At 34.8% G+C, this 26,991-nt stretch overlaps 1 protein-coding gene across 1 annotated transcript in view; it reads right to left on the bottom strand.

Moving 5' to 3' along the window:
- Positions 1-26,991, bottom strand: part of LOC122792265 (probable beta-D-xylosidase 5) — a 970,913-nt gene that overhangs the window by 391,503 nt on the left and 552,419 nt on the right. The window contains exon 10 of the mRNA XM_044060016.1: positions 155-240. Coding sequence (XP_043915951.1) covers positions 155-240 — 86 coding nt within the window. The remainder of the gene's footprint in view (positions 1-154; positions 241-26,991) is intronic.

The following is a 26,991-nucleotide window of genomic DNA, read 5'->3' on the forward strand; positions in this document are numbered from 1 at the left end:
TTCACTGAGATAACTTTTAAGACTCTAAGTATGGAAAAGTACACCCATAGTATACCGGCAACCATACACTAGTTCAGTGCATCTGCATTAAGAAGTTATACACTATATATTTCTTGACAAAAATGCATTATGTCCTCATTCGGTTCCCTCTTACCTGGGTGTGTACACAAACTGAGGATCTGGAACAGGTGCATAATCTCCAAACAAAACTTTTGGATTGTCTGCGAATGGACCAATGACCTACACAAGAATGGAAAATACAAGCTCAGCAGAAGAAACTGTTTTATCAAGATACACTCTCTTACAAAAAAAGTACGAACAGTTTAAATATAGTTCATCATAAGCTTTTATTGGATTAACATAGCTTTTACAGTATAGGTACTTAAATGTTTGAATTAACAGAAGCCCTTCATCAAGACTTAACAGTCCAAAAACCTAAGTGAACAGCAGCAAATTGATTATTCACTTCGGGCAGCAAAACAGAATTACAGATAGTATTGTCTCTTTTATGACTGGCATTCCAATGGCAAAGTGCTTAAGACTGCAACCATATATCCCTAATGAAAAAGATAGGGCAAGGCTGACAGATATCCACCTCTGCTTCTCACTCATATTATGAATTCCTGCAGTAATTACCCTTATGAGAAGCATCAAAAAATAGTCCTTGGTAATCAAAGGAAAGCTACAAAATGTAAAATTGTAGGTGTAAACAAAAGTACTTCACTGCTTCTTCATGAAATGCAATTCCTTTAAGATGTTTGAGGGAATATGACAGTAGTGCTCATAGTCATTCATTAGATTACACCTTATCTATGAGTTACAATCATATCATTGTAAAATATTGTAATGTTAAAACGTGACATTGAGGTTATAGGTAATGATATCTCTTCAACATAAACAATATAACTAGCAAGAAAGTACTAACAGATGTGACATTTTTGTTAACAGTGTGCAGACCTGTCAAAATATTACTAAAGAATTTTCTTTGTACCATAAGGCATTAATACTGTTCATTTTACCATATTCATCCTGCACTGTAGAGCGAGTAAAGTTTCTTAGAATAATTTTGCCACATCAGAAGAGTTGCTCTGTTAGATTCAGTAGCAGAGGATACATTAAGAACATTAACAAATCCAAGTGTATTCACTGTTGTGGAGAAGATTCAAGTCATTAGTTTTGGTTGTTATTTACCCATAAGTTAAACTTCTCTGGTATCTCTTTGTTCCTTCAATTGATAGTTGAAGAAATGGATTCCTTTTGAGGCTGCCTGAAAAAAAGACTATAACTGTTTTCTACAGTGTGCCATCTATGCTCCCCAGTGAATCCACAAGAAGATGATAAATGGCAGAAATTTTTACTCAGCGTGAATTCAGAAAATAACTTTCCCTATGACAGGAACACAGATGGATAGTAGTCTTTCCTTTGATAATCACATCACCACAGTAGTCAGGAAATCCTTCTACATGGCACACCTCATCACAAAAGGGTTCTTCTCCAGAAAAAGAGAGGTCATCGTTCCTCTCTACTCATCCCTTATTACCTTCATCCATCTCTATTTTACTACTACTACTTCTTAAACTCTCATATCTTCACTACCTCACCCAACCCTGTACCTCCTACCATTCACAATTCTATCACACAACTAACCATCTTAGTTCCCCTCTCTCACATTCACACTCATCTATTTCTCCCCATCTATACCCTATAAAACACCTCCTATCCTTCTCATACAAATTGTTCACCTCTCAGAAAAACTCCATCCCCATAGCAACCAGGAACCCCTTCACAATCACAATAGAACCAAATCCTTTTATCAAACTACTAAATTACCTCTCTAACCCAATCTTTCATCTGATTACCAGTCTTTTATCAGGTGATATCCATCCCAACCCAGGCCCCTCCACCTCCACCTCCACACACAAGCCTATATTACTTACTTCTTTAAACTCCCAAAGCATAGTCAACAAAGTTGCAACCCTCCATGCTTGGCTCATGCATAACAAACCTGACATCCTATCTATCTCAGAAACATGGCTAAAACCCTTTATAAAAGACTCAGAAATAATTCCACCTAACTATTCTATCATTAGAAAAGACAGGTCCCACAAAAAAGGTGGTGGAGTAGCTCTCCTATGTTCATCTTCCTTGCTAATTACTCCCTACAACAAACCTATTCCACAATTTAACAATGCTGAATTACTCCTAACTCTCCTACAAGTTAATAAGCACAAACACATATGTCTAGCATCCCTCTACATCCCCCCAGGGGAAAACATTTCCAAACTTGAAGATATCCTCTCCTGGCTGTCCAACAACATCAGCAATGAAACCATAATCTTAGGAGATGTAAATATTAACTGGGCCTCCATTCAGTCACCAACTAACCCCCTTAACATCAACCTTTATAACTTTTCCCAGCTAATCAACACTGTAACACGTCCATCAAAAAATCTCTCTTGTGGCAGTATTCTAGATTGGATTCTATTGTCACATCCCCACTATTTTTCAGACAGTGGTACTCTTCCCGACCCTCTAAGCGACCATTTGCCCATCTTCACTCACCGCCTCCCCTGTATCTCATACCGCACCCACAATTATATTACTACCCGCAACCACAAAAACTTTAACCCAACAACCTTTTTAAATTCCCTAAAAGCAATTAACTGGAACAATCTAAAGACACTATCCTTAGAAGATGCAGTTGCTCACTTCAACTCAACATTCTTAGAAATACTAGACTCCCAAGCCCCTCTGAGGACAAAGAAAATAAAAACTAATTCTGCCCCCTGGCTAACCAAAAACACACTATCAACCATGCGCCTTAGAGATAAAGCCTGGGGACCCTATCAGAAAACAAGACCCTGAACACCACATTGAGTACAAAACCCTTCGAAATAAAGTAAAAAAGCTTATTATCTCTGATAGACAAAAATACTTCTTTACACTCCAAAACACTAATAAAACAAATCCTCAAAAATTCTGGAAAGGAATCTCTACCCTTCTTAACCCCAGCAAACCACACACCCCTACCCCTGACCCAAATGCCCCAGATTTAGACTTAGCTACTCAATTCAACTCCTTTTTCATTGAATCTATTAGCAAACTAACTTCCTCTTTCCCTAGCTTCACCTCACTATCTAATACACCCCCACCCTCTCCTGCTAACATTCCACCCTTCACTACCACTCCTTCCTCACTCCCATCTACTCACTGTCTATCCTCCACCTCTTCTCCTACTCCAACTTCCACATCATCCTTACCATCCTCTAATTCTCTCTCTCCCCACTCAGCTCTATTCTCATTAAAACCTATACCCACTTCTACTATAAAGAAACTCCTTCAGAAATTGAAGCCATGTACTAACGCACCTGATAACATTCCCTCTTACTTCCTAAGTATAGCTGCTGAAGCAATTGCCTATCCTATAAGCATTCTAATCAACTGCTCCATCCATGAATGTACAGTGCCCCAACTCTGGAAACAAGCCTTTATCATTCCTCTACATAAAGGTGTCAATAACTGTAATGTCAACAACTTCCGACCCATCGCTATCCTGTCCCCCATTTCTAAACTTCTTGAAAAGTGTGTCCAACTTCAACTCTTACCACATCTCTTACATAACAACCTTCTAACCCCTACTCAACACGGTTTTAGGCCAAATCATAGCACTATGACAGCCCTCCTCTCCTATCTTGAGACTGTTAATAAAGCACGTGATTCCAGCCAAATTGTCTCTACCCTACTACTTGACCTCTCTAAGGCCTTCGACACTATCTCACACAGCCTGCTCTTAACTAAACTTTCAAAACTTAACCTTTCTCCCTCCTCCGTGAACTGGTTCTCCAGCTATTTATCAAATAGATACCAAGCTGTAAAATGGAAAAAGGCCACTTCCTCTTTTCTTAGTACCCCCACCAGAGTTCCCCAAGGCTCCATTCTTGGTCCCCTTCTTTTCAATATATTTATAAATGATTTCCACAAATCCATTCCATTCTCTAACATCATCCAATATGCAGACGATTCTACCATTATCTGCTCTGTCACATCTTCCTCTATGCTCCAAAAGCTTACACAGGAAGCTTTTTCAATTACTGAACATTGGATGAAAATAAACCACCTAGCACTCAATGCCTCCAAAACTAAACTAATGATATTTACCCCCTCTAAAACTACTCCTTTCGATATAAACACATTCTCGATTACTAGTCAAAATAATTCATCCCTGGAACTGGTGTCTGAAACCAAGTTACTTGGTGTCCAAATTGACAACCAGCTTAATTTCAACTCCCATCTACAACTAAATATTAAAAAAACCCATCAAAAACTAGGCATGCTCTACCGTCAGAATCAGTACCTCACAAGCTCCTCTAAAATCACTCTCTCTTCTTCCTTTCTTATCCCCTCCCTTCTCTACGGAGCAACACTGCTAACTAATCTTCAGTCCTCTCTAAAAAACAACTTTCCTCTTGCTACAACAAAATCGCTAAGTTCGCCAACAGCCACAGGTCCTCCACCCACCACTGTTCCTCTCTCCAAAAACTAAATTGGCTTGAACTACCTAATCATCTCAACTATACTCAGCTAACTTTAGCCCACAAGCTCATTCTCAACCCCTCTCTTTGTCCCTCTCTGTCTTCTGCCTTCAAGATGCACCTACCCGATAGAGTTTTAAGGTCAAACAATCAAAACCTACTAGAAGTACATAAACCAACTCGTCCCCCAGGCAAAAACTTACTATCCTTTAACCTAGCTCGTCTCTGGAACTCACTCCCACCATCCATTCGCTCCTCCTCCAATCATTACATGTTCAAAAAATCTCTTCATATACATCTAAAGTCCCAATGGGAATGCTCTTGCTCCCACCCCTCATAAAAATATGGTATTTACGTCTTCCTTTCACGCTCATGTTACCTGACTGTACCTTACAAAGCTTATGTTCCTTACAAAATAACCACTCTGTATGTGTAAAGTAATATCACTTTTCACACATAAACACTTCACATTATCATTCACTAGATTGTATTGTTTGAATGTTTCCTGAATTTTGAACTCAAAAGTTTGTATCTTTTATATTGTATAATTATTATTAGCAGTCTATTGTATGTACCTAGTTTGTTTGTTTAAAGTATAGTTAAAGTTTGTTTTATATTGTATAATTATTATTAGCAGTCTATTGTATGTACCTAGTTTGTTTGTTTTTGGAGCTTTTCTCCCCAGGACTCCATTGAAAATGGGTTCTTTTTGGTCCAATAGACTATCCTGGTAAACCAACTGCAAATAAAATATAATAATAAAAATTAGACCCATCATAGAGTACAACACCCTGTTTGGTATGTACCTCACAAGACATCTGTAACAGCTGGGAAGGCCACAGAAATACCTCACTAAGAGGATTACCTGCTTCAAACAGATGCCATATGCTGACCGTCTCAAAAAACAACAGCTCTACTCCATCACATATCGCCTACTCCGAGGCAACCTCTGTCTAACGTACAAAGCCATGTCTAACCCAGACCTGATGGACATGCTACACTTAAAGAAATCCCAATTTCTCCGAGCCACACATTCCAGGGACCTAAACCTTGTCACCACAATAAACAGAATGTGCTGGAGGGATAGATTTCTGTCCCAGAGACTTCCCCTGCTCTGGAATAGGCTGTCCATTCATGTCAAACAAAGCTCCTCATTAGCCCTCTTTAAGAGAAATCTTGACAATTGGATGCATAATAGGAAATTCACCCCAGGAATCACTGCTGTGGCTCTGCTCAACAGGGGCACAGGAAAATAATTTTCTTGGGTGGCAAAATCCTGGGAACTCATTTGGCTAGGCTTGTATAAACCTTAGGGCCAATAGCCTAGTACTTATCTATGAACCTATGAATCTATGAACCTATGAGGTTGGAGATATTATGGTGCATTTCAGGAATGTAACAATCAGTTAGAATTAAGTTATTTTTGGAGAAAACTTGCAGACAACTACAACACCTATGAAGGCATCGCATATCCGTGTTTTACTACCAGCATCAATGATTTTGGTGCTCCTGTTATCACGTTTCGAATATAATAAGATATCTTAATCATTATATACTATTTATTTTTAACAGGAATGTGGATTTGATTACTGGTGTTTCTTTTCAGTCACGACCTAAAATAAACAAATAGAAAAGTTTACAGCATACTGAGAATGACATTACTAAGGAAACATGATGCAACTATTAAGACAGTAATATTTGGTGCTGCTTAATACAGTAAAAGCTCCACTGTATGAAAATTCTACTGGATTAAACTAAGCAGCTAAATTTTTTAGATTACTGTGTAACAAACTCAGCATTTAGTTTGCGCTGCAGATGCAATTTCAACTGTTTAGGATCATAGGATCATAGGAGGTTACTAGGTTAATGGCTCTGGGGCTCTTACATGCCTAGCCAAGAGTTTATTCCCAAAAAGAAACTTCAGTCAGCACCTGTCACCCCTGTCAGTGAGAGACACAGGTGGAACCCCTGGAACAAATTTGTGTTTTCCGATCCACTCATCAAGGTTGCGCTTGAAGAGGGTCAGCGAGGCACTCTGTTTGACGTATATGGGAAGTCTATTCCAGAAATGGGGCAGCCTCTACGAGACAAACCTGTCTCTCCAGGTTGTTTTGTTGATGTTACATATTAGATTCAGGCCTTTTGTGTGGGTAATGCGTGAGGAGTTAGACTTATGGGTATGGAGCATCTCTAGTAGGGCAGGGTCCAAGATTGCCATGTAGGCGAGACACAGATCACCTCTGAGCAATCTGTATGATACAGAGTAGAGTGACAATGATTTCAGCCTTTCCACATAGGGCAGGTTTTGGAGGCCATGGATTCTCATTGTGAGGTACTTCTTGGCCTTTCCAGTTGGTGCAGATGTTTGAAGAGGTGCATACCAAACTCAATTATTGGTCTAATGAGGGAGGAGTATAGAGAGGTAATAACCTCCTTTTTTCTGGATGAAATCCCTTTACTTATGAGATGAGCCAAGTAAAAGGCTTTTCTGACCACTCCCTCTATATGATGGTCGAATGTGAAATTGTTATCAAACTGAGTACTCAGGTCTCTCACCACAAGTTGTGTGCTTAGGGAGTTGCCGTTGATGTGGTAATCAGTAGGGGCCATGTTTCTGCTGAATGGTATGATGATGCTACTTTTGCATTTAGCTTGAGGCCATGACTTTGGCACCAGTCATTGTTTGATGTGAGACCCTCTTGCAGTATGTTAACATCATCTGGGGAGTCAATGACATCACCCAACTTACAATCGTCTGTAAACCTGGTCAACCACTGGCCTTTTGTCTTAGCCTGGACCTCTGAGAAGTAGATGCCAAACAGTAGGGGTCCCAGAACAGATCCATGGGGAACTCCAATAGTGACAGGTCTGCTATCAGAAGTGGAGGCATCTATTTTGACTTTGAGGGTCCTGTCAGTGAGATAGTTGGCCACCCACCTGATGAGATAGGGATTTTAGCCAAGTTGTGTTAGCTTTTTGATGATGTGTGAGCGGGGGATTGTGTCAAAAGCCTTGGCCAAGTCAAGGTAAGTTGTATGTACTGACTTTCTCTCATCCAGGTCCTTGGTGACAGTCTCAAAGAAGTCAACCAGGTTCAACAGGCAAGATATGCCCTTGACGAATCTGAACTGAGTGGGGTCAAGTGCTTGGAGATTGCCTATGTCCTTGTTTATGAGATTCATAATAATATACTCCATGGCTTTACATATTAGACTTGTCAAGCTAAGGGGTGATAGTTCCCAGGGTCAGTAGTGGCACTACCTTTGTGTAAGGGGATGACAATGGCAGTTCTCTACTGTACTGGAATGAAGCCTGTACTTAGGCTGTGGTTGAATAGGGTGCTCAATGGCAAAGCCAGTTCTTTCTGGAGATGGTGCAGAATACAGCCTGGGATACTATCAGATCCCATGGAAGCTGTGTTCTTTGTCTTGGATAGGGCCTTTAACACTTGATCTACTGAGATATGAGGTGCAGGAGAAGTATCATGGATGTCAAAGGTGCCTTTATGGAGGATGGGGGTGAAGTTTGCGCTGAACCTATCTGTTACCAGGTTGGCTAAGTCAACAGGATCAGTTTTGTGTAGGGTGTGAGTGCAGGGAGCTGACAGAGGGTGTTAGGAAGACAGTTTTAAATTGAAAGTGAGTAGGTGATAGAAGGCTTTATCAGCATCAGCAAGTGAAAAGACTGGGATGTCAACTGCAAGAGCACTGAAAGATGAAGATCTCAGGGGTCTGGAGAACCATTCAAAATAAATAAGTCAATGCATGGCCTTGCAATGGTCCATATGAAGGAGCTTATGAAACAGTATACCAACCAGAGAATGAACACTTTGACTAACTGGGAGTCAAGCTACTTGTTTAATTGAGAGACAGTGATATAACAAATATATAAAACTGAAAACAACAAAACCACAGCTGCAGAAACACAGGAATAATAGTAAGCGCTTTCATTCTTTTATTCAAAACAGAACTTCTTCAGAGTACATAATGAAGACCGAACCATAAATTTAAATACAAAATCATAATTGATCATGTGACAGTAAAACCAATAAGATCAATGTTAATTAAATAATTGATAGTCAACTAAGTCATAAAGATCAAGAACCAACTAAAACCTTTGCAGTGTTAAAAAACATTTAATTTTAATAAACTCATTGAGCCCTGGAGCCCCATCTGCTCTTAATCTCATTTGCCAAGCTGATTCTTGGCACTCTAAAAGTTTCTTAGTATCACCATTAAAATATCCGTCTTTTACAAAATCAGTAACTGTAAATGAAAGCTTCTTAAACACTGCACAAGCAACTCCATGCTTGGTCAGTGCATTATTTAAATCTTTCTGTTTGATGGCCAATGAGTGCTTGTACACTCTCTTCCTCAAACTTCTGATAATTTTACCATTGTAGAACAAATTACATGAATCACATAAAGCCATGTAAACAACAAACCTCGAATTACACTCAAATCTGGAGCAAGAATTAACTGTGATATTACAATGTGTGAAAATCAATACATATGAATTACTCATAAAACAACATTGTCTTGGGGATCCAAGATGGCTGCCGACTAGACTAGTCCCTATTCTTTGAGCTCCTCACAGATTTGTAACATCTCTATTTTTTTACAACTTTGTAATAATATTTTTTCTCAGTTTTTTTCATAAAAGGATTCTACAAATCTTTTTACATACATCTGGAATATTTTTATCTTCGGAAATTTTATTTTGGGATATATTTTACCTCAGAACAGTTTGTGGTGTTATCTGATTTGGTCACCTGCTGCTTCAGAATATTCCTGGAACTTGTCACTCTGGCATCAGCATCTAATCTCTGGGCATGGCTACTAAATCTGACTCCATGGAGACCCAGTCTACAAAGGCCAAATTTTCTTCAGTGCACTCACCTGAAAAAGATACCACTTCCAAAAGATTGAGAACATCTAAAAATTCTCCTGAATCTTCCAAAGTAAGTAACAAAGACTTGAATGACTCAAACTTTTATTTAGATGAACTAAAGCTAGCATTAAAACCTATACAAAGTGCTATTCAAAACTTCTCAGAACAATTTGCTGACTTTGGTAATACTTTAAAGCAAATAAATGACAGAATGAGTACTATTGAAAACAGTAATTCAGCTTTAGAGATAAAAATTGAGTCATTGGAAAGTGATCTAAAGTCTAAAGATAAAGCTATTTCTGAAATACAAACTAAATTGATAGACTTAGAAGCCAGGAGTCGCAGAAACAACATTATTATTCGTGGCTTGCCAGAATCTTATGATAATAAAAATCTGCTGTCTGTGTCTAAGAGTATCTTTGAGACATTATTAAACTGTGAAGCATCCTCAAAAAATATAACTGTAGAGAGAGCACACAGAGCATTACGTGCAAGCCAAGATGCTTCTTCACCAAGGATTATATATACAAAGTTATTAAACTTCCAAGACGCTTTTCAAATTTTGCAAGCAGCTAAAAGTAAAAAACAGTTTATATGGAAATCTCACAAATTGTCATTCTCACAGGATTTTCCTTCTCAAATAAAACTAAATAGACAAAAACTTTCTCCCTATTGTGCAGACTTGATAAAAAGAGGGATAAGATTTCGTATGTCTTATCCAAATACCTTGTCCTTTACATTTAATGAAAAAAGGTTTATGTGTTCTGATCCTAAGGGAGCAAAAGATGTTTTTTTAAAGCATTTAAAAAGCTTCCGGATTCAGTCTCCTAATATTTCATTTATTTGTAGGGTACAAATGTGATGATTTTTTTTTCTATAAATGATATGTTCCTACAGACAGTATGTGTAATTTACTGTTAAATCTATTCTTACCAAGGGTGTACACAGTGTTTATATATGCACAGTATATTTTTTTCCTTTCTTTTGAAAACAGGAAGAGATACTGTTTTTATTGTGAACAAATATATTCCTTCAGGAATATAGACTCAGTTTCTAGCTTTTAAATAAGCCTTGTGGTTCCTTTATGCTTTGCGATGTAGTATTCATGTTTTTTTTTAGTTTTAACAAATACAATGCTTTATTTCAATTACGAGCGTTTTGGAGGGAGATTTTAGTGACTCTCGAGGCTATACAGAGCGAAAATCTTCTGTTTTCTCCATCAGCTGTTGTTTCACTATGCCACACACCTTCTATGAAGCTACGGAGTTCAGCAGTGACGTCATCACTCGCAGAAGACACTCACTGGTTTCGTTTCAGATCAGGCTGTTGAAGGAAATGCTTGTTTGCTCATATACATTAAAATATGTGTTTTTTTTCTGTTTCTTTTGTTCTATTTGGCATATGGGCTTATGTAATTGATCTATTCTTCAGTCAGAAGGCACGCTTCGCTCTAGTCAACTGCTGTCAGCTGGATACTTTCTCGTTTTAGTGTGGCTTTGCTTTTATGGAAGAAATGATGGAAAGTGTCTTCATAGGTCCAAATATAGCTCTGTTACATCTATTTTCAAGGTACAATTCTTATTTAATATATATAATAGCTTATTTTCAAGTCATTATGTACTGTTTTTCATATCTGGTAAAATATTTTGTTCTTTTAAGCAAAGTGTGCATAGTTTGAAGCAACATAAGGGTATTTTAGATAAATTGATTTTCACATCTGAATACTCAGATAATACGCTTAACAAATATACTCTGGGTTATATGTTGTAATAGAAACATGATATAAATGTATATATTTGTACAGTATAATAATTTTGTTTTCCTATTCAGATCTAAATGTTTTATTTAAATAATTTTTTGTGTCCATACAGGAGAACTGTAGACTACATTTCTTGATAGTTTAAAAATTAATTTGTTATATTTATGTTAGTAAGTAAAGCATATGTATATGGACACATTCCTCCAAATGATTAACTTGTTACATTCCAGCACAAACAACAGACAATGGAAATGTATGCTGAATTTGTTTTGTAGAATGTCTTCAGTGACAAATCCATACATGCTTGATTAAAATCCAGGTAAAATGCAACTGGCTAAATGCATGTAACATGTAACATGATAAATAGAAACTACTGTGTAAGATACCAGTAATTTTTCTTTACATTTTTTTTGGTTTCACCAATAGATGCTTATTAGTAAAGTGTGTTTGCTTATGATGTTAAAATATGGATGCAAACACATTTTTAAGGTGGTTAGTAGCCCAGCAGCTCTAAGCTTTTATTTTGCTGGCTAGGGAGGGAGACTTCTTACTTTTTACCTGTTTTAATTTTTAGTTATTAACCATATTTCATATATTTATGCTGAGAGTTAGATTTTAATGTCATAGTTATTCATAATATCACTATAGTGAAACATGATTTCCTACATAACTAAAACATTAATGTTAAATTTATCTTTCTTATACTTTTTATATACGGTAATTTATATAAATTTGATTCATTTTAATATTTAGAATGTGATGCTGAGGAAATTCTTTAAATTGTTGTATATCTTACTTAAAATTGGAGCTCGTATACTAAATACGTGAGTAGGGATTGAGTATGTTGGACATCTTGTATTTAGTTAGTTATGTAAATATGTTTGATATTATAATAATGTTTTCTTGTTTAGTTAGGTTTTTATATAAAGTTTATTATGCTAATTTGATACAAATGGTTTTGGTAGTGTTAACCAATATCACTTACTTGATTCACTTATATTTTTCTTCTCTCGCAGGGGGTGGGTGGTTAGGCACCGGGGTACTTGGGAAGGAATATTATAGGATCTTTAAAATAATCTTTTTGGGAGACATCAAGTTACATTATAATAAGTATAAGGAACTGAGGTTTATAGTTATCAACACATCTTGTCAAGCTTTAGATATATGTTATATATTTATTTTTATTTAATTATATGACCTTAAATATTGACTCATGGAATGTGAGAGGGCTACAAAATAAAAATAAGAGATCCCTACTATTTCATCTTCTATTTAAATCACAGGCTAATATTTGCTTCCTACAATAGACACACCTAAATAGAGAAGACTTTGATAAAGAAAAAAGCAAGAAATGGATTAAAATGATAGTAGCAGCTGGTAATAGTACAAAATCATGTGGGGTGGCCATTATAGTTAAAAATAATTTTCAGGGAACTATTTCTGATATGAAATGTGATGTGAATGGAAGATGGTGTTACATTATCTCCTGTTTCCATGATATTGATAAACCAATTATATTTTTTAATCTTTATGGCCCTTGTGAACAACAACATATCTTCTTTATACAAATTTATAATATCCTCTCCTCTTTTAAAGATCATTACTTTATTTTAGGGGGGGACTGGAATGCTATCATTAATCCTGACATTGACCGTACTAGTAGATCCTCCTCATATAATTTCCAAGCATCCATTGCTTTGGAAGAAATAATAATGGACCTCAACCTCACAGACCCTATTTCTCTTATAACACAGTATGACAGAAAAGAAAATTTCACATACTATTCAAAATGTTACAAGTCATGGTCAAGATTAGATTTTTTTCTTATCTCCAACTTCCTTACTCATAGGAAAATTAGTTACTCTCTTGAACCCAGATTTTTTTCTGACCACTCTAGAATATCTCTTGGAATTAGTTTGGCTTCAAATACATTAGATACATCTCTATACAATAATTGGACACTGAATAATAATTTACTTTCAAATGAAAATACACATAAATTAATAACTGAAACATTGAAAGAAACATATCTTAATTTAGTCAAATCAGATATTCCCTTAGATATACAATGGACTGCATGTAAGGCAACCCTTAGATGTATATTTATTAACAAAGCATCATATCTTAAAAAAACAATATAGAAATAAAGAATTACAGTTAAAAACAAAAATTCAGAATTTGGAAAATCAATACAGAATATGTCCTAATTCCTCTACATATGATTTATTATTAAGTTCCCAAAAAGAATTACTGCTTTTACACCAACATAATCTTACCATATCAGAGCAAAGGCTCTTAGCTACATACTCTGAATGGGCACAGGTTCCTTCTAAAGTGCTAGCCAGAATAATTAAAGGTAATCAATCTCTTCCTAGAATTTCGTCAATAAAACATAACAAGTTTTATAATACTGATTCAGAAATTATGCAGCTCTTTACATCACTGTTCTCAGAGATATACTCAAAGGAAAACAAATCTAGGAATAAACAACATATTGTGAATTTTGCGTCCTCTATCAAATGTCCTAGGTTAAATGATCAACAAAAGAATACACTTTCTGCCCCGTTGACTATTAAAGAAATATCAGAAGCCATTAGCAGACTTAAGACTAGTAAATCTCCGGGACCTGATGGCTTTACACCCAAATTTTTTAAAACTTACTCATCTGAGCTTTCACCCCTTCTTTTTGAAATTTTTAACTACATAATGATTAATGGTATATCTGACCTGTATTGGAACACCTCAAAAACCATTTTAATTTTGAAAAAGGACAAAGAAAAAACTGATCCTAATAATTATAGACCTAATTCTCTGATTAATATTGATATAAAAATTTTAGCTTCTTTACTTGCTTTTAGACTAAAAAATGTCTTACCATTTTTGATCTCTTCGGAACAGGCGGGTTTTATGTCACATAGACATTCATGGGATAACACCCTAACAATCGATTCTCTTATACACTTTGTTAAAAAAGACTCAAATCCATTGTATGCACTGATCCTTGATGCCGCTAAGGCCTTTGATAGGGTCAACTGGGATTTTCTTTTTCACATTATGTCTTGCTTTAATATACCATCTTCTTATATAGACTTTATTAGAATCTTATATAAAAATTCTTATACCTTTCTTTATATTAATAAGAAAGTATCCAAAAGTATAAAGATCATTAATGGTACAAAGCAAGGATGCCCGCTATCTCCTTTTTTATTCAATTTATATGTAGAGCCTTTATTATTATATATAACACAAAATACCTTCCATAAGATTCCTAGAATTTTAACACTAAAGTTTGTTTGTCGGCTTTTGCAGATGATCTTATAATATATTTTCAAACACATTGCTCAGACTTTTCAAAACTAATTGGTTCTATTGAAGGATTCTCTGAGGTCTCAGGATATCAGATTAATACTCAAAAAACATATATTCTCCCCATAAACCCACTTGCTCACAAATCATATTTGTTTCCTGATTCCACTTTCCAGATAGTTCAGAATTTTAAATATTTGGGGATTTTTATAAATCATAATGGTCTCTCCACATTTCAGAATAATTTAGCTAAATTATGGTCGTCTATTATACTTGATCTAAATAGATGGAAATTGCTTAATTTATCACTTCTATCAAAAGCAGCAATAATAAAAATGGATATTCTCCCCAGACTGCTATTTCAATTTAATGCTGTGGATCAGTTGATTCCAAAATCTTTTTTCTCAAAAATTAATAAAGTTCTGGCTAGTTTTTTATGGTTTCCCAAATCAGTGAGAATTTCTTACATTAAATTAATCTCTCCTAAAAATAAGGGAGGACTTGGTCTTCCGAACTTTCATCTTTATTACTTGATTATCTCGGCCAATAAACTATTATCTATTCTGAATATAAATACTGAGAAATATAATCAATACCCTATCTGGACAAAATTATGGTATCAACACATTTTAACTAAAAATATTAATCCATTAGCTCTTCCTTTTCTTTCTTTAGATGTCATGAAAAAATTAAAAATTCCTAATTCTTTAAAACAAAAAATTTTTGCTTTCCAAGAACTGCTAAAACTTGTCAACTTAGAAAATACATTTCAATTAATGCAACCTCTCCATCTAAATCCTAATATTAATTTAGATAATATTTCTTTTAATCTTTCAAACTTTCCCCTGATCAAAGATCTCACTGTTTGGGATCTGTTACAATACAAAAATGAAACTCTCACTAATATGCGCAAAATTCTTAAGGTTAATGTTAATTATTTAACCACCTTACGTCAAATAAGAGATATTGTCAATGCTAATTTTCTATACACCAAAGTAGATAACATAGATATTACTAATTATAAAGCGGTTATACAGGTACTTACACTCCCAAAGAAAATGTTATCTAAATCCTATAATCTTATAAATCAAATAATTCATAATACAATTTGTCTCTTTTCCAATTATTGGGACAAACATAATTCTCACATATCTATAAATCAGAAACTCTCAGCTATTAAAAATACACTAGAACACTCGCCCTTCAAAAAACTCTTTTACACCCAACTAATGGTTAATAATAATGCATATTTTACTCCTTCTAAACTTAACACATTTGACGCTAATAAATCGGCTTCATGTTCTTGTTGTTCTCACCCTAATGCAGATCTTCTACATATTTTTTGGTCTTGCTATCACTCACATAAACTTTGGACTTCCCTAAAAGTCCGTTTACAGAAAATGGGCTATCATAAATCCACCCTATCCTGGGAGACTGCATTACTACATATACCAAATATTTATCTCTCCAAATTGGATTCACAAGTACTAATATACATATGTTCACTTATAAAACTCTATATCACCCAAAATTGGCTAGATCGTACTAAATTGAATTGGAATAATTTTAAAATTCTAGCCTGTACATATATCAGTGCGCAGAAAATGATAGTGAAAAGTCCCAAGAAGTCGGTACAAATCAACAAAGCTATAGAAAAGGTGCTACACATTATTAATAGTGTATAGTTGGCTACTCTCCTTTTGGGTTTCATAGACCTCAGTCTCCTTTATATCTATATACCTGCTTTATTTTAGATCTATATCTATTTTGATATATTTTTTGGTTAACATTAGTTTATGTTGTAGATAGTTATTGTATGTTCTTAGACTGCATTGAGATATAAACATTTATCATACAAAATTGTGTTATTATAAATATCTCCTAACGTTTCATTTTTTTCCCTCAATATGTATTTTAATTTTGTTGTTGTTGTATTTTTATTTCAATGTCCTAAAATTCAATAAAAAGTTTTTTGAAGAAAAAAAAAAACATTGTCTACATCTTTCACAAGTAAATGTTCTAGCCATAGTGACCTGGCCAGAATCATGCCGAACCGAAACCTGCTGCTCCAAAATTATCTACAGGTTAGCTGACCTTTTAAAAGTGAATAAAGGTCTGTTACCCAAAACAGCAGTCAAATCTGAATTCCCAAGTACAACTTTCCAATTCTCAAAAATAATACTTTTGAGAATCCACATTTCATTAGAAAAGGAAATCGGAAAAGCAAACTTGAAGTCAACTCGATTGGCTAAACCTCGACCAACAACCCCACCAACAACCAATCCACCGCTAACACTCTGCTCGCTGAGAACTGGATGAGCTTTAGTCTCTCTAAGCAATGAACCCTCCTCCCCAATGGTAGGCAGCCAATTGGCTTTGTAACCCCGGTCCATAACGAATTTCTTTAATTTATCAACTTCTTCTAGAAAGATAGAATCAATAGATGATAATCTACTTAATCTAATCAGCTGACCCTTCACAACACCTCTTTTCATGTGTGAAGGGTGCAAGATATCTCTATGTAAATACTGATTGAAGAAAGTTTCATTTCTATAAAGTCTACTTATAAGGACCGGGTTTCATGATCATAAACTAAATTAATATCCAGAAAAGTCAGACCGTTACCTGCACCACTGACAGTGAAATTCAAAAAAATCTGTAGTTCTATTAAGATAGTCTACAGACTGTTCAAATTCATACCAATTACCTGTCCAAAGGAAAAACAAATCATCTATATAACGATAAAATAAAATGTTACTAGGAAATTCATGTACTTTTAAAAACCTGTCTTCCCACATTGCCATAACTAAGTTCACGAATACAGAGGCGACTCTAGCCCTCATGGCAACAGCTAGAAACCTGCTTGCAAGACATGCCCAAAAAGGTGATAAATTATTGCTCAAAACCAATTCCAACAATGAACATACAGTACTGATTTTTACATTATCAAAGTCAGCAAACTTAATCAAGTAGTCTGTAACATATTCAATTCCAAGATCCTGTTGAATGCGTGTGTAAAAAGAGACTACATCTATGGAGGCAAAATAACATTTTCATGGTGCACTGAAGATAGGTTACTAAATAACTCTAAAAGATGGCAAGAATCTCTTAGATAATATGACGAACTTTGTACAACAGAATTAAGTATGTGGTCTAACCAAATGGAAATGTGTTCAGTTTTATAGAAAGCAGCAGATACTATTGGCATAAATGGTAGTTTATATCTGTGCTTGTGAATCTTGGGAATTCCAAATAATCTGGAAACCCTAGGTTGATCAACACACAAAAGGCTATAAGTGCCATGATCCAAACTTCCTTGACAAAACATGTCAAAAAGTACCGTATTTAGTGGGGATTCAAAGATGGCCACCGTTCTTTAAACACTGCAAAACTACAGCTCTCCAGATAGCAGAAACAAAAATCAACCCTGTGGATATATCACAAGATTTAATATGCTAATTGGCAGCAATAACTAAAGTACTAACATCTATCTTCGCTTCTGAGAAGGAAAAATAGAGAAAAAATACTTTGTAACAGCAGGATTGGAATTGATGGTCAGCCTGACTCTGAACAGAGCAACAAACAAAGGAAATACACATCTCTCATCTGAAGCCTTACACCTGGTATAAATACATTTACAGTGTATCAAAATGTCAAAAGAAGACAAAACTATGGAAATCACAACTTCTAAAACTAAACTATCTGCTTTGCAATCTCCGGAAAAAGAAGCTATTTTTAAAAGACAGAAAACAGTTAGACAAAGGGAGTCTGCAAAAACAGGAATACCAAACAAACCAGACCAACCGGTCAGCATGGAGGAAATTAAATCAGCACTGTTACCTATTCAAGAAGCCTTAAAAGATTTATCAACACAAATGCTTACGTTTAGTGCCACATGTAATCATATTTTGGAAAGGATGGACAAATCAGAAACCAGAATAGTTGAAAGTGAGGATAAAATAATAATGCTTACGAAAAAAACAGACTCTCATGATGCAGACATTCAAACCATACAAAATAAAATTTTAGACCTGGAGGCAAGATCCAGATGGAATAATATAATAATTAGAGGAATTCCAGAAACAATTCAGTACAATGATCTGAATGCTACCATAATGCAAATACTTGAAACACTGTTCAAGGACTCTGATAGTGTTAAACAGACTGTTATAGAAAGAGCACATAGAGCTATCAGAGAATCATTTGCTTCAAATGCACCTAGACCAGTCTATACTAAAATACTGAATTACCAAGATGCAAGCAAAATACTGCTAACTATTAAAAAGAATGGTGGATTTATCATGTGGAAAAATAACAAAATTTCCATGACACAGGACTTACCAATACAAATAAGGCAATCCAGACAAATGCTAGCTCCATACTGCAAGATTTTGATTGAAAAAAACACCAGATTTCAAATGAAGTATCCAAATACTTTAATTTTCACAGTGGATGGTATTAAATATTCAATAAACACTAAAAAAAGAAGCAAAACCTACCTTTTTGAAGCTTTTCAAAGCATTGCCACCTTCAGAAGTTTGATTAAAGTATCCAGGTCTTCTTTCAGCATCAGACAGACTGGGACTCCATAATTACGAAGATCCGAGGCTTTATAACTCTTTGTTTGTTCTTTTTTTTTTTTTTTTTTTACCAGGCCCTGAGAAACTCTTGATTACATCCTTATCTCGAAATTCCAGCGTGTCCCCGATGTTTTTCCGAAGATTTATGGCTTCTACGAGTGTAAACAAGCCACGAGGTAACAGGAAGTCCTTTGGAGGATGCAGGGGGACTGATTTCAATGTAGCGCATCCAGGAGGTCCGTCCGCGAACTGGTTCCCCCATCGTGAATTCGAAATGAAGAAAACAAGCTCATCAAGCAGGAAGGACTATAGAGAAGCTGTAGAAACTGTTTGGAACTAAAAACTAAGCTTCCTGGACTTATTTGGAGGGTAAATGGCTTCTGTATGGTATAAGGAAATATACAGCTGTACAGGTAGGAAATACTATTGTAATGGGTTGGTTAAAATAGAAGGGTATTGCATTGTATAGTGATAGAATCTGGTAATTATGTCTCTATTTCTTTTTTCTTAGATGGGCTTTTTTCTTTTTTTTTTTCTTTTCTTTTACTGTTAATTAGGAAAATGTATGTGTATGCTCTGTTCAATAAAATAACAGGATGATATTAGTATAATAAATGTTATGAAAGACTGTGAACTTGAAATGTTTAAAATGTTACATTTAGGTTGTCCTTCTCTTCGGTATTTTTAAATATATTTTATAGGGATACAGTTATTTAGTCAAATGCTTGTGTAGTACAGCTGTTATTGTTACTTAGAGTATGTTCCAAGTTTTAGCAGACTGTTACCTTTGGAGAAGGACAACTATCTAAAACAGTTAGAACATTTAAACAAAAATAACCTTAGGACTGTATTGTTATGTTTAACAACTGTTTCCTTTCTCTGGGAATTAATAATTAATAGTGTATATGACAAGAAGTTAAAATGTATTATTGTCATTGCTGATTATTAATATTATGAGCTATTAGTTAAACTGGATTTTCACACAACAATTAGTAAATGTGTTTGACTATATTAAGTATGTCCAGAACTGTAGTTAGGTAATTAGTAGTGTTTATTAGGGAATGTTTGGATTAAGCTTTGTAGATTTAGAGATAGTGGTTGTAGGTTTTTTGCATAAGGTTTTTGGGTTAATTTGTAGAGTTAGAAATTTAGATAAACAGAGATATTCAATGGATGTGAAAAACCTATGTACATCCTGGTCCAGAGGAATAGTGAATAAGCACTGGGTAGGGATGGGATGTCAGATTTGCTTCCAAATAATCTATGGTATGTTAATACACTGTAATCTAAGGTTGTCTCTCAATAGTAGGAATAGGAATACATTTTTGAAAAGCTACAGATGTGGATAATAGAATCTTGGAATGTTAAAGGACTCCAGAACATGAAAAAAAGGAAGCTATTTTTACACTTGTTTTTCCAATCAAAAGCAGACTTTATTTCATTGCAGGAAACTCATTTGACTAATGATCAGTGGGATATACTGAAGAATAAGAAATGGATTAGGGAGATAGTGGCGGCGGAAGGGACAACGAACAGTGCAGGGGTGGCAATTATAATTAAAAAACGATACCAAGAAAAAAACTTAGATGTCAAAATAGATAAAGAGGGAAGGTGGTGTTTAGTGGTTTTGATATCTAAGTTCTATGATAAACCTATATTACTCATGAATATATATGCCCCCTCCACTAATCAGCACCATTTTATAACTTCACTTTACTCTATTTTACAACAATATAATAACTGTTATATATTAATGGGAGGTGACTGGAATTCGTATCAAGATCCCAAGTTGGACAAATTTGGTTCATCCAAAGCTTTTAATAAACAGGCAATGATAGCATTGAAGGAATTTAAAAGTGATTTTAAACTATATGACCCATTTATACATACACACACACAAATGAAAGCAGAGAATTTTACTTTTTACTCAAGTTGCCATAAAATGTGGTCGAGAATTGATTTTTTTTTGATTTCGGAAGTATTGATATCTGCTGACCCATGTGTTTCCACTCAAGCCAGACAATTATCGGACCATTCAAAGATCACACTAACAATAAACAATAATAATATGAGTAATAGGAGACTTTGAGGATACAATTGGTCTTTAAATCCATATTTACTGAGGAAAGAGGACATATTGAAAGAAGTTAAAGAGACACTTGAACAGTTATTTCATAACTTTCTTAAAAACAGACATCCTGTTGATATAGAATGGGCTACAACCAAAGCCCAAATAAGAGGGATTTTTCTTCAGAAAGCTACTTACTATAAAAAAATGCAAAATAAGGAACTACTAGACTTGGAAACCAAAATTAAGTTACTAGACCAGGAGCTAATGAGGAACTATAATAAACAAACAGAAATAGACTTATTGAAGTGTCAAAAAGAACTGTTTTTACTACATAATAGTAAATTGTCATTTTATGAACAGAGAAATTTAGTGAAATATGCGAATCATATTCAGACTCCCTCAAAAGCATTAGCACGCATTATTAACCAAGCAAAATCAACATTATTAATATCAGAAATAAACTATAATAATAGAACATATACTAATAAGGAAGATATTATGAATACTTTTGAAACAATATTTAATCAGGTATATGGCGATCAGCAGACAATTTTAACAGAGAAAATTAGGAAAGATTTCTTGCAGAAGATCATATTCCCGAATATTGATAATGAGTCCCACAGGGATTTAATTAAACCAATTTCAGCAGAGGAGGTAACAGAGATAATTAAAAAGCTGAGACCACATAAAGCCCCAGGCCCGGATGGATTGACCTCTGAATTTTACAAAACTTTTAATGAGATTCTGAGTAAAATACTCTCACAGACATTTAATTATATAATTCAAAATAAAATCAATGATCCTCACTTTAATGCTTCTAAGACTATTTTGATACCGAAAGAAAAAAGTGACTCTAAAAACCCAGATAATTACAGACCCATTTCACTCTTGAACATAGACATGAAAATTATGACATCCATCCTGGCAAATAGACTGAAAAAGGTCACAAATTTATTAATATCAGAGGAACAGGCGGGATTTATGGATGGGAGACAGACCACTGATAATACATTAACGCTTCACACATTAATCTCATACGCCAAGTACAAAAATCTCAATATTTATGCACTCATAATTGATGCACAGAAAGCATTTGACAGAGTTAACTTGGTATACCTATTTGATATGTTATCATACTTTAATATACCTTCGGATTTCATTCTAACATTAAGGAAAATATATAATAACGCATATACAAATCTATTTATCAATCAAGAATGCTCTAAAAGAATACAAATTAAAAATGGTACCCGACAAGGGTGCCCATTATCTCCTATTTTGTTTAATCTTTATTTGGAACCATTATTTTTACACATTAAACAAAATGTTTTTACAATCCTCCAACACTATATGGTATGAAAATAAATATGGCTGCTTTTGCAGATGATTTAAATATATATTGTACCACACTAGTGTCAGACACTGAGAAAATAATAAAAGCAATAGAAGACTTTGAGAAAATTTCTAATTATAAACTGAATTTTAAGAAATCCAAAATATTCCCATTAAAGACTCCTACACCTTTTTCATTGCTACCATTGATAGGACAAGTATTGACGGAGCAAAAAAACAAAATATCTGGGTATTGAATTTTCAACTGATAATAGAGATTTTTTTTATAAACAATGTTAAGTCAACTTGGGATGAGATAACATTGGACTTGAAAAGATGGAGTAAACTGAAACTACCAATGATGGCAAGAACTGCAATTATCAAAATGAATGTTCTTCCCAGAATATTATATATACTTAGAGCTACACAACTTAGAATCACGAGGAAATTTTTTAAACAGCTTCATATAGGACTAGGGAGATTTCTTTGGGAACCTAGGAAAATGAGGATAACATATGAGAAACTGATGGCTCCAAAGAATAGGGGAGGTTTAGACTTACCAGATTTTGAAACTTATTACTTGATAATTAATGCCAACAGAATTTTAAGGGCGATTCACTTTGATAGAGGCAGTCTGAAATGGGCGCCAAAATGGCTGGTCTTAACCTACAGACATGTAACTAAAGTGGGAATTAACTGTAAAGCTCTACCCTTTCTGAATAGAGGAACACTCAGTAAATATGACTTAATAGAACATATTAAAAGTTATGTAACTTCTATTCAAAATCTTTTTACCTCATTAAACCTACTAAATTATATGATGGTGTTTCAACCATTCCACAAGAACCCAAATTTAGTAATTGGGAATAAGTTGATAGACTTACAAAAATTCCCCCTAATAAATGATTTAATTGTATTGGATCTTTACCCCTTTCTTGGGATATCAGTTCACGATATTTTAAAAGAGAAAAGTCTTCCTATTTCCTATCTAATTATCATGAGACAACTAAAAGTTCTGGCTATAAATTATTTTAATAACTTTGATTTTAATGAAGAGGAATTAAATATATGTCGTAATCTGTGGGAAGCTCTGATACAAGATAAAAAATATATAACTATTTCATATAAACTGATAAAAGAGATGAAATATAACAAACATATTCTCTTATCGAATTATTGGAGGGAAAAATTAATATTAGTTGACGACAGCAAGATCTTGGAAGCATTTAAGCTAACATTAAAGTCTGTGTCCCTTCAGAAATTACTATTCACACAATTGATGATATTTAACAATGCATACTATACCCGTCTTATTCTTCATAAATTTGACTCAAAGAATTTGCCTAAATGTCCATATTGTACAGACCAGACAGCTGACTTGTTTCACATGTTTTGGAGTTGCAAATGCATTTTTAAACTTTGGAATTCATTAAAACTTCAATTACAGAAAATGGGATACCAGCATTCAACACTCTCTTGGGAATTTATGATCTTACATATTCCTCCAGATAACTTAGATAAATCGAAAAAGATCATAATCATGAATACATGAATATCTGTTTATTAATGAAACTATACATAGCTTCAAACTGGTTGAACCCGACTCAGACATCTTGGGAAAATTTTAGAACATTAGCAGTCAGACACATATTAGCGCATAAATTGTTAATCAATGACCATAAGAAAAGCATAAATAATATAAAAATATGGGAGCAAATCCTCAATATTGTGTTGGCCTAGAGGTTCTTATCCACTATTACTCAGGACACATATTTATAAGAATGATTCAATCTTAGATTTGACATAGATCGTAACAATAATACAGATTGTGGACTTTTTCATGTTGTATTTCTTTTTTAATAATTTGCATTAATATATAATGTTTATGTAACTTTTGGAAGCAATCATGTATATATTGTATATATTTATAGTGTGTAGTTATGTTATTGAAAAACAATAAAAGACGGATTATTGAAAAAAAAAAAAAAGTACCGTATTTAGTGATGAAAATCTCCGTTGGATACAATCCAAGATAACTTCAATATAACTGGAATCGTCGGCTAAAAGCTCCAAAAGGGCTTGATTATGCTGGGCTGTGCTCATAACTACAATCATACCCCTTTTGTCAGCACACATGACCCTTACTTCATGGTTAGTGGAAAGATCCCTTAAAGGAGACCACTCAAGCTTGGTCAAATTAAACTGAACATTTTTCATAAGCAGTCTACTTCTGAAATCATCTTCTCACAAATCATTGAACATTTGCAGGTTTCCATTTAATGCAGGATTAAAAGTACTTTTCTTACATAATGCGCCGCTTGGCTTGAATGAATCAGGTACATTGTGTATAATAAAATGTAAATTCAGCTTTCTGACATATAACTTGAAGTCAATAATCAGCTTGGTCAAATTAACTGAACAAGGGGGCATGAATGAAAAACCTTTCAAGAGCACAGCTAAATGATCAACTGACAGGGGTAATTCACTCAAATTGCATACTTCTATATTATATTTTAGTGCTTCTTTTGGTTCTTTCCCCTGCTTTTCCCCTTGGATGATGTGTTGCCCAACCATTTCAGTGTTCGTACAGTGCCCACAGGATGTCCTAAAAAAGGCCTTGGTTAAGCAACTGAAGGCACCGAGGAATTAGTTTCGGCTTGTGCATTGGGTGTGGATAAACTATCAACTGACTGATTGGTTAAGCTGATCACTTGTGAAACGTCAGGTTGCAAAGAAGTGGCAGTGGCTTCAACTGGACTGGTTCTTACCAACCCCCCTTTTATACAGGATAGGTAATACCTCTGAGTATGCGTCAATGTCTCATCTCAACTTTTCTTTTTTGTGTTAGCCACAATGGATGACCTACCTCAACCTTTCTGTTTTGGCTGTAATACCTAGATATAACATGGAAAGGGACTGGAAACAACTGTAGCCCCTGATCCGTTTGTCCAAAGCCAAAATGTAATTTTTAATAGTCTCAGAGTTTCTCCTGTAACTGATGACAAGGGTTTTCATCAATGAAATGCCTGTGTTGTTAAACAATTCCACCAGTTCTTTGTAGAGCATATCCCCTGCTTTCACTCTGTTTGGAAACTTAAATACTCTTAGACCATTAGGAACACACCCAATCCTAATATTCTCTTCTAAAAATGCAAAATTTCATATTGTAATGAAATATATTTAGTAATCATCTGTTCCAACTTAATAATGTCATTTTTAAATGTGTCTTCAAAATTTCCCTCACTACCATTACAAGCCATTCCTGTGTTGTCATTTAATCTTCCTATGCCAAAGGGGTTGGTTACGTCTTTGAGTACACTCTGTACAACACTGTCACACCCAGACAATTCTTTGGTTGTGTTGATTGGAGCTGGCCCCTTCTTTCATTTCCATGAATCTCATAACCAACCCCTTTGGGGTAGGAAGATTAAACGACAACACAGGAATGGCTGTAATGGTGGTGAGGCAAATTTTGAAGACATATTTAACACTTGTAAAAATGACATTATTAAGTTCGAATGGATGATTACTAAATTTATTTCATATAACATTTTGTATTTAGAGGAGACTATTAGGATTGGGTGTGTCCCTAAAGGTCTAAGAGTATTTAAGTTTCCAAATGGAGTGAAAGCAGGGGATATGCTCTATAAAGAACTGGTGGAATTGTTTAACAACACAGAGATTTCATTGATAAAAGCCCTTGTCATCAGTTACAGGACAGACATTGAAACTATTAAAAAAGACAGTTTGGTTTTGAATAAACAGATCAGGGGCTACAGTGGTTTCCCGTCCCTTTCCATGTTATATTTAGGTATTACAGCCAAAACATAAAGGTTGAGGTCATCTATTATGGCTAAAAAGGACAGAAGGTTGAGATGAGACACTGAAGCGTGCTCCAAAGTTATTGCTTATCCTGTATAAAAGGGGGTTGGTAAGAACCAATCCAGTTGAAGCTACTGCCACTTCTTTACAATCTGATGTTTCACTAGTGATTAACTTAACTAATCAGACAGTTGGTAGTTTATACACTCCCAATGCACAAGCTGAAATTAATTCCTTGGTGCCTTCGGTTGCTTCAACAAGGCATTTTCAGTACATCCTACAGGTACTGTACGAACAACAAAATGTTGAGGCAACAAGTCATCCAAGGGGAAAGCAGGGTAAAGAATCAAAAGAAGCATGGAACTATAATATAGAAGTACTCAGTTTGAGTGAATTACCCCTGTCAGTTGATCATTTAGCTGTGCTCTTGAACGGTTTTTCTTTCATACCCTTTTGTCCAGTTAATTTGACCAAGCTGATTATTGACTTCAAGATATATGTCAGAAAGCTGAATTTACATTTTTTATGAGCAATGTACCAGATTCATTTAAGCCAAGGGACACATTATGTAAGACAAGTACTTTTAATCCTGCATTAAATGGAACCCTGCAAGTGTTCAATGATTTGTGTGACGATGATTTCAGAAGTAGAAAAATGCTCAGTTTAATTTGACCAAGCTTGAGTGGTCTGCTTTAAGGG

This window comes from Protopterus annectens, chromosome 1.part2 (assembly GCF_019279795.1).
Source record: "Protopterus annectens isolate FY-2018-M chromosome 1.part2, PAN1.0, whole genome shotgun sequence".
Lineage (NCBI taxonomy): Eukaryota > Metazoa > Chordata > Ceratodontiformes > Protopteridae > Protopterus > Protopterus annectens.